At 53.1% G+C, this 9,019-nt stretch overlaps 1 protein-coding gene across 1 annotated transcript in view; it reads right to left on the bottom strand.

The window, feature by feature from the left end:
• Positions 1 to 184: 184 nt before the first annotated feature.
• LOC134430175 (ETS domain-containing protein Elk-4-like) overlaps positions 185 to 9,019 on the bottom strand; it is a 31,933-nt gene continuing 23,098 nt past the window's right edge. Inside the window, exon 5 of the mRNA XM_063177729.1 lies at positions 185 to 193. Coding sequence (XP_063033799.1) covers positions 185 to 193 — 9 coding nt within the window. The remainder of the gene's footprint in view (positions 194 to 9,019) is intronic.

Below are 9,019 nucleotides of genomic sequence, written 5' to 3'. Positions count from 1 at the left end.
TCCCGAACCGGTTCCGAACGGGCCCCGAGTCGCCCCGAAGCGTTCCCGAATGGTTCCGAACCGTTCCCGAGTGACCCCGAATGATCCCGAATGGTCCCGAACGGCCCCGAAGCGGCCCCGTCACGTCCCGGCTCCCGCCTGCCCTCAGAGCGCTGCCGGCAGAGCCCTCGGGCCCTCTCGCCCCTCACACGGGCTGTTGAGGGGAGGACGGGGCACAGCGCGTCAAAATGGCTCAAAATTTAAAATATAAACCTCTGTGTTTTACTAGGAAATACATGTTGTGAGCTCTGTTCGTAGAGTGGGGAGACAAAACAATTCCTGCTCTAGCTGGGGACCAAGGACAAATGATCCAAATCTCAGGCCCAAGAGCACAAACAACGTGGAATGAAAATATAAAAACAAGGATGAGATTATATGGGCTGGAGATGTAATTAGACAATTAACTCCAATATGCAAATGGAGCAGAACTTTAAAAAGTGAGAGACCCCATGACCACATGCCCATTTTGTGACCATTTGGGTTAATCTTGTGACCATTTGGGTCCATCTTGGGTTCATTTTGTGACCATTTGGGTTCACCTTTAGTCCATTTTGTGACCATTTGGTTTCATCTTGGGTTCATCTTGTGACCATTTGGGTTCACACTGGGTCCATTTTGTGACCATTTGGGTTCATCTTGGGTCCATTTTGGGACCATTTGAGTTCATCTTGTGGCCATTTTGGGTTGTGCTGCCCAAGGTGGATCCACTGAGGCCTCATAATAAATCCCTGTTTTTTCCTTTTCCTCTGTTCCAGCTCAGCCTTCCCAAGGCCCTCTCCTTTATCACAATTTTCTGCACAAAAAAAAAAGCAGAAAGGATATAACAACAAGGAGAGCCAGAGAATTTAGGATTTGACAAAGGACAGGGGTTTCCCCCCAGAGCACAATGTCACAGGGAGAGAGGAAGTTTTCAGCCAGCCTGACCATGAGTTATTCATTTACAGAAGTTCATTTTGTTTTTAAATGCAGCAGAGTTAAAAGTTTTTTATGGTTTTCCCAGCTCCACTTTCAAAAAAAAAAAAAAAATCAAAATCAAATCAAAACAAAACAAAAACACAAACAAACAAAAAAAAACCCAAAATTAGCCCAAAAATAGCCCAAAAATAACCAAAAATAAAATAAAAAACAAACCTGAAAGCGACCAGGCAGGGAGGAGAAAGAAAGGAGGAAAAGAAACAAAAATTCCTCCAGAATCAGCTTCCTCAGCTTTCAAATAATTAAACCTCTCTGAAGTGTAAGCCTGGACATTTTCCTTTTTCTTATTTCCCTGTGGAAAGCATCAAGCAGTATTTCCACATTATCAGAGCTGCTTTTCCCTGGGAAATGCCCGAGCCAGGAACCCCTCAGGCTTTTCCCTGTGCCCACCCCTCATTTCTGCCACCCCTTTTTACCCTGGAGTCCCTTTTGCCCCAGAACAAAGAGGGAAATGAAGCAAAAAACCTCCCAGCTCTTCCTGTGGAGTCACAGGTGGGAGCTTTGCCAGCATCTCCAGCTCAATCCCCATTTTTTTTGGGACAGCTCCAGCACCTGGCTGTGCTCAGCTCGCTCCCAAATCCAGCTGGTTCCTCCCGGAGCTCCCGCGGGGATGGAAAAATCTCCTTTGGGAAAAATCTCCCCCACTCCACATCCTCCCCCTGGGTTTGTTCCCGTTCCCCACCAGCACCCCCCCAAAATTTTGCATTTGGGAAAAAAAAAAATGCAGGAGCTGAACGCCCCAAAAAGCAGCACAGGGAGAGGGGCAGCGCCCAAAAACCAACCCCAAGCTGCTCCTAAAGCTGCATCACGGGGGCGGCTGCAGTGACAATCAAGCTTTTTTTAATTTTAGGGGGATAAGAAATTTCCTACTTCGTGCAACTCCCATTTTGTTCTGCTCCCACTGCCGGGTGTTTGCAATTCAACGTGGGCTTGTTCCTATCTTAGACAGCATCAGCCAAGGAAAAATATAGGACAGACAAAAGGGATGGAATAAAAATCAAGCAGGGAACGAGGCAGGAAGAAAAAAAAAAAGACAAAAAGCTCGTGTGGAAAGAGATTTTAGGAAAGCGGCTCCCGTGTAAACAGCTCCCATTTTAACGGGGAAGAGGCAGCAGAAAAGGAAAATAAACAAACATATTTAATTGGGGATTTCTGGTGAATGTTAATGTCAGGTGGCAGCACTCGGAAAATGGATTTTGCAATTTCCGAGGCAGGGACAGAGTCGTGACGGGATACAGAGCCCCCAGTTCTGGGAAAACCCAGGACAGCCCAGGCAGGGGAAAACAGAGAATTCCAAAACTCATCCCAACCCTCCGTGCACGGCTCATGGCTGGAGAGGGGGCCAGGAGGGGATAGGAAGCACAGGGAGAAGCCAGAACATTCTGCAGCAGCTGATCCCAGCCCGCCAGGGCCCTGCTCCAGCACGCGGAGCTGTGCCTTGGTTTGCACAGACAGATTCTGCTCAGGGGGGCAGGAGCCTCCTTGAAATGGGAAATGTAAACCCTCTCCTCATAATTGTTATAATTTTGAAATTAAGGGGCTCTCAGGCAAAGATACAGGAATAGGAATAGCATTTTTTTATTATTCTGAGCTGGAAGTGAATTGTGGATGTCTTGGTTTGCACAGACAGGGTTCTGCTCAGGAGGGCAGGAGCCTCCTTGAAATGGGAAATGTAAACCCCCTCCTCACATTTGTTATAATTTTGAAATTAAGGGGGGCTCTCAGGCAAAGATATGGGACCAGGAATAACAGTTCTTTATTATCCAAGCTGGAAAGTGAATTGTGGATATCTTGGTTGAGCAGACAGGTTCTGCTAAGGAGGGCAGGAGCTTCCCCAAAATGGAAAATGTGAACCCCCTCCTCATATTTGTTATCATTTTGAAATTAAGGGGGTTCTCAGGCAAAGATACAGGAATAGGAATAGCAGTTCTTTATTATCCTGAGCTGGAAGGTGAATTGTGGATGTCTTGGTTTGAGCAGACAACAGGTTCTGCTATGGAGAGCAGGAAGCCCCTTGAAATGAAAATGTGAAACCCCTCCCTCTGAATTTTATAATTTTGAAATTAAGGGGCTCTAAGGCAAAGAAACGGAATAGGAATAACAATTCTTTATTATCCTGAGCTGGAAGATGATTTGTGGATGTCTTGGTCTGAGCAGACAGGTTCTGCTATGGAGGGAAGGAAGCCCCTTGAAATGGAAAATGTAAAACCCCTTCCTCCTATTTGTTATCATTTTGAAATTTGGGGCTCTCAGGCAAAGATATGGGAAGCAGGAATAACAGTTCTTTATTATCCTGAGCTAGAAGGTGAATTGTGGATGTCTTGGTTTGGGCAGACAGGTTCTGCTATGGAAGGAACCTCACCTGAAATGGAAAATGTAAACCCCCTCCCTCCTATTTGTTATCATTTTGAAATTAAGGGGTTCTCAGGCAAAGATACAGGAATAGGAATAGCAGTTCTTTATTATCCTGAGCTGGAAGGGGATTTATGGATGCCTTGGTTTGAGCAGATGGATTTTGCTAAGGAAGGCAGGAGACTCCCCTGAAATAGGAAATGTAAAACCCCTTCCTCCTAATTATTGTAATTTTGAAATTTAGGGGCTCTAAGGCAAAGATATGGGAATAGGAATAACAATTCTTTATTATCCTGAGCTGGAAGGGGATTTGTGGATGTCTTGGTTTGGACAAACAAGTTCTGCTCAGGGAGGCAGGAGGCTGCCCTAAAACGGAAAACGTAAAATCCCTCCCTCCTATTTGTTATAATTTTGAAATTAAGGGGCTTCTTAGCAAAGATATGGGAATAAGAATAACAGTTCTTTACCGGAAAACAAAAAATACAAACGCAACAGTACAAACCAAAGCGCTGGAAGGGTCCGAGCAGTCCCTGCCCCCTGTGTGCCCAGGGCGTTGGTGTCCCAGCCCCACCCACGGGGGCTCAGCCCTCTGCAGTGCCAGCTGTGGCTCTGCTGCAGCAGGGATCCTGCACAAGGGGGGAGTTTTTCCTCTGCAGCTCCAGGGCTGCTGCAGATGGGCCTGGGCTCCCTCTGGCCATGCAGGGCAGCAGAAAGCTGCTCCTCTGGCAATGCAGGGGGCAGAGGCTGCTGGGGTGTCCCAAAGCTCAGATTGTACCCAGGTAGAATGCTTGGCTCCTCCCCTGGGCGGGGGCGTTGGAAAAGAAATTAAATTTAGCAAAATATTTAATTATAGTGAGTTGTGTGTGAACTGGTTTGTTAAAAAGCAGTTTTGTAGCCGTTGAAAGTGTGTGTTGGGTTTTGTGTGTAACCTAGCAGGTAGTCTTAGGGATTTAATAAATAATTAAACTAGTGCAGGAAAGTAAGAATGCTAACCTGTCTGGAGGAAGGATACAATGCTCTGAGAATAAGATAAGCAGAGGATTAATGATCTTGTTTGTGAACCAAGGAATGTATCACAAGGGGTCTGTGACCAGGCAAGGGGAACGGGAAACTGTTTCTTGGAGACTTTGTTGTGAATCCCATGTATAAGAGGAAGCACCCATATGTGAATTTGGGGGGCTCGGACTTTTGGGACGTGAGTCCCTCAAGCTCCCCGGGCCCTTAATAAAGCACCCACAAAACTTATCCGAGTTTTGTGTCATCTATCAATCGGGCAACAGGGGCATCTCCCCATGGGATGCTGGGATTGGATCAGCCCTGCAGGGACACTGGCTGGCTCATTAAAAGTAGATAATTAATAATTAATGGCCCATTAACAGAAGATTTCCACCTTTTGTCACCCAGCGCCAGGAGCTGGCCCAGCTGGAGACAAACTGAGGAGCTCTCAGTTGTCCCTCTCTGATTGACCCTCTCAATTGTCCCTGTCTCTTTTTCAGGTCCTATTCCCACAAAGGCCCTTCCCTGCTCCTCTAGGAAAACTCAAATTTTCAAAAACTCTGATTTTCTCCCCCGTCTCAAGTGAAATTCACACTGTGAGCAACAGAAATTCCTCCAAAACTGCATTTTCCGCCAATAAAAATGAAACCTGCAAGGGAGGTTTAATCAGTAATAAAAATCCAGGTCTGACTTAATTAGGAAAAAAAAGATTAAAAAAGAAATAAAGAACTCCCTAATGCTGTGATCCTCCTTAGGGCTGTATTTCCAGAGGGGTTTAAAGCAGGATTTGCAGGATGAGCAGGCAGCACGAGCTGCACGTGGGCAGCCCGGGGATGTCACTGCTGTCACTCGTGCTGCGGGGAGGGCTCTGCTGCTCCTGCCTTCCCCTCAGCCCCAGCTGCAAATTTAGCAACAGCGCCCGAGCTCCTCTGTGGTGCTCTCCCACGTCCTGCCCCGCTCCGGCTGCAGCTCCGGCTCCAGCTCCGGCTGCAGCTCCGGCTGCCTCGTGCGCTTCTTTAAAAGCTCCGCTCAGCAACCCGGCAGCCCCGGCAGCCGCTCACCATCCCTGCTCCTGCCACCTCAACTCCTGCCACCCCCCAAATCCTGCCATCCCCTCCTGCATCCCTGCTCCTGCCACCCCAACTTCTGCCATCCCAAATACTGCCATCCCCTCCTGCCATCCTTGCTCCTGCCATCCCCTCCTGCCATCCCTGCTCCTGCCATCCCCTCCTGCCACCACCAACTCCTGCCATCCCCTCCTGCCATCCTTGCTCCTGCCATCCCCTCCTGCCCCCCCAACTTCTGCCATCCCCTCCTGCCATCCTTGCTCCTGCCATCCCCTCCTGCCATTCCCCTCCTGCCACCCCTGCTCCTGCCACCTCAAGTCCTGCCCCCCCAACTTCTGCCATCCCCTCCTGCCACCTCAACTCCTGCCACCCCAACTCCTGCCACCCCAACTCCTGCCATCCTTGCTCCTGCCATCCCCTCCTGCCATCCCTGCTCCTGCCACCTCCAAATTCCTGCCATCCCCTCCTGCCATCCCCTCCTGCCACCTCAACTTCTGCCACCCCAGCTCCCGCCATCCCCTCCTGCCATCCCCTCCTGCCACGCCCAACTCCTGCCATCCTGCTCCTGCCATCTCAACTCCTGCCATCCCAACTCCTGCCATCCCCTCCTGCCACCCCACCTACTCCCGCCATCCCCTCCTGCCACCCCAAATCCTGCCATCCCTTCCTGCCATCCAAATCCTGCCATCCCCTCCTGCCACCCCCAAATCCTGCCATCCCCTCCTGCCATCACCAACTCCTGCCATCCCCCAACTCCTGCCATCCTTGCTCCTGCCACCCCAACTCCTGCCATCCCTTCCTGCCATCCTGCTCCGGCCATCCCACTTCTGCCATTCCCTCCTGCCATTCCCTTCCTGCCACTCCTGCACCTGCTGTTCCCACTCCTGCCACCCCAACTCCTGCCATCCCTTCCTGCCATCCCTTCCTGCCATCCCAACTCCTGCCATCCCAGAATCCTGTCATCCCCCTCCTACTCCTGCCATTCCCACTTCTCCCATTCCACTCCTGCCATCCCATTCCCATTCCTTCCCATTCCCCTCCTGCCATTCCTGGCCCTGCCATTCCCACTCTTCCCAATCCTGATCCTGCCATCCCAACTCCTTCCCATTCCTGTCCTTCCACCCCCACTGCTTCCCGCCCTCTCTCCTGCCATTGCTCTCCTCCTATTCCCACTCTTCCCATTCCCGATTCTGCCGTTCCCTTCCTGCCATCCTGCTCCTGCCATTCCAGTCCTGCTCCTGCCATTCCAACACCTTCCCATTCCTGGGCCTTCCATCCCCACTCATTCCCATCCTCACTCCTGCCATTCCCCTCCTGCCTGCCCCTGGCACCCCTGCAAACACAGCAGAGAAGGGCCCTGGGTTGAGGATGAACCCAAACCTCACCCCAGAGCCCGGGAGCTGTGCCAGCCCCGCAGTGCCCGCGGGGGCAGCGAGGGAGGCAGGACAGGGCAGGCCCGGGAGGAGCGGGGAGAGCGTCTGGAGCCAGGCAGGGCAGCAAAGGGGGCAGATAAAAGCACGAGACGGGCGTGAGTCAGGCTGGCACGGGGACTGGGCACGGAGCCCTGCGGCAAAGGGGGCATGGAGAGCGGAGCCAGGCTGGGCACAGAGCCATGCAGCAAAGGGGCACAGAGAGTGGAGCCAGGCTGGCACCGGGCTGGGCACAGAGCCCCACGGCAAAGGGGGCATGGAGTGAGCTCTGAGCCAGGCTGGCACCCAGGCTGGGCACAGAGCCCCACAGCAAAGGGGGCACAGGGACTGGGCACAGAGCCCTGCAACAAACGGGGCATGGAGAGCTGAGCCAGGCTGGGCAAGAGCCCCACGGCAAAGGGGGCACAGAGAGAACTGAGCCAGGCTGGGCACAGAGCCCTGCAACAAAGGAGACACGTAGAGAAACTGAGCCAGGTTGGCACATGGGCTGGGCACAGAGCCCCACGGCAAAGGGGGCACAGAATGAACTGAGCCAGGCTGGGCACAGAGCCCCACGGTAAAGGGGGCACAGAGAGAAACTGAGCCAGGCAAAGCCTCTGGAACAGGCAGCCCAAAATAGGCTCGGGCAGAACCAGCTGCTGCTCCTGCAGCATCACTCCCAGCTGGGCTGCGCTCCTCCTGGCACACCTGGTCACACCTGGCACAGCTGGCACACCCGGTCACACCTCTCCAACCTCCGAGGTCCCAGCCTGTCCAGCCTCTGCTCTCCCACCCTGCCCTCCACAGGCCATCGAGAAGAGCTGAGCTGATTTCCCCGTCGTGCCTTGGGCACAGCCCAGCTCCCTCCCCAGAGCAGCCCAAGGGCAGCGCGTGGCGCTGTGCCCTGCCAGGGCATCGGGGCATTGGCGGGAGGGCACGAGCCCGGCCCTGCAGGCACGGGAAACCAGCCTGAGACGGGCTGGCACAGAGGGCACCGGGCCCTGCCGCTGAGCTGTGTTTGTGCAAGCGCCGCCTTCCCTGGCGGGTGTTGGCACAAGCTCGGGGAGTTGGCACCCGCAGCCCGGAGCTGGACTTTCATGAACCCCAAGGCAAACAGGAGGAGGGCGTCAGCAGCCCAGAGCTGCTCTGCTGCCCTGGCAGGAGCTCCCAGCCCCTCACACGTCCCTGTGTCCCTTGGAAATGTCCCTCTGGGGTGGAGAAGCGCTGCTTGCTGTTCTCCTGGTGGCTTTGGGGCTCCACAGGATCCGTCTGCTGTCCCTCTCACCTCGTCAAGCACCCACAGAGGCCGGGGCCAGCCAGGTGGGAAACAGCAGCGCACAAAAAAAAAGGAGATTTAGGGACAAAACAACCACGCTGGAAAGTGTCAATGCCTGCTGTATCTGCTGCAGCCCCCACAGCTCAGCCCCCCATCTGTGGTGGTGCTCACAGGGAAGAGATGAGAATCTTGACTCCATGTTCAGAAGGCTGATTTTATGAAATATATTATATTAAAAGTAAATGATATATTAAACAACAAACCCCTGCCAGAGTCAGAGCAGTCCCTGCCCCCTGTGTGCCAGGGCGGTGTCCCAGCCCCACCCACGGGGGCTCAGCCCCTCCTGCAGTGCCAGCTGTGGCTCTGCTGCAGCAGGGATCCTGCACAAGGGGGGAGTTTTCCTCTGCAGCTCCAGGGCTGCTGCAGATGGGCCTGGGCTCCCTCTGGCCGTGCAGGGCAGCAGAAAGCTGCTCCTCTGGCAATGCAGGGGGCAGAGGCTGCTGGGGTGTCCCAAAGCTCAGATTGTACCCAGGCAGGAATGCTTGGCTCCTCCCCTGGGCGGGGGCATCTCCCCATGGGATGCTGGGATTGGATCAGCCCTGCAGGGACACTCGCTGGCTCATTAACAGCAGGTAATTAATAATTAATGGCCCATTAACAGCAGAGAGCTCCTGGAGGGAGGATTGGTTGTGGAATAGATAAAAACAACCTGCCCAGTGAGCAGCAGATCCCTGCGCAGCTGTGACAGGTGACAATGGAACACACACCATGTGACAGGTGACAATGGAACACAAACCCTGTGACAGGTGACAATGGAACACACACCAGGTGACAATGGAACACACACTCCTGTGACAATGGAACACACACCGGGTGACAATGGAACACACACCATGTGACAATGA

The sequence above is a fragment of the Melospiza melodia genome, chromosome 28, assembly GCF_035770615.1.
Source record: "Melospiza melodia melodia isolate bMelMel2 chromosome 28, bMelMel2.pri, whole genome shotgun sequence".
NCBI classification, from domain to species: domain Eukaryota; kingdom Metazoa; phylum Chordata; class Aves; order Passeriformes; family Passerellidae; genus Melospiza; species Melospiza melodia.
The sequence above is the reverse complement of the archived record's forward strand: the minus strand, read 5'-3'. Positions and strand labels throughout refer to the sequence as shown.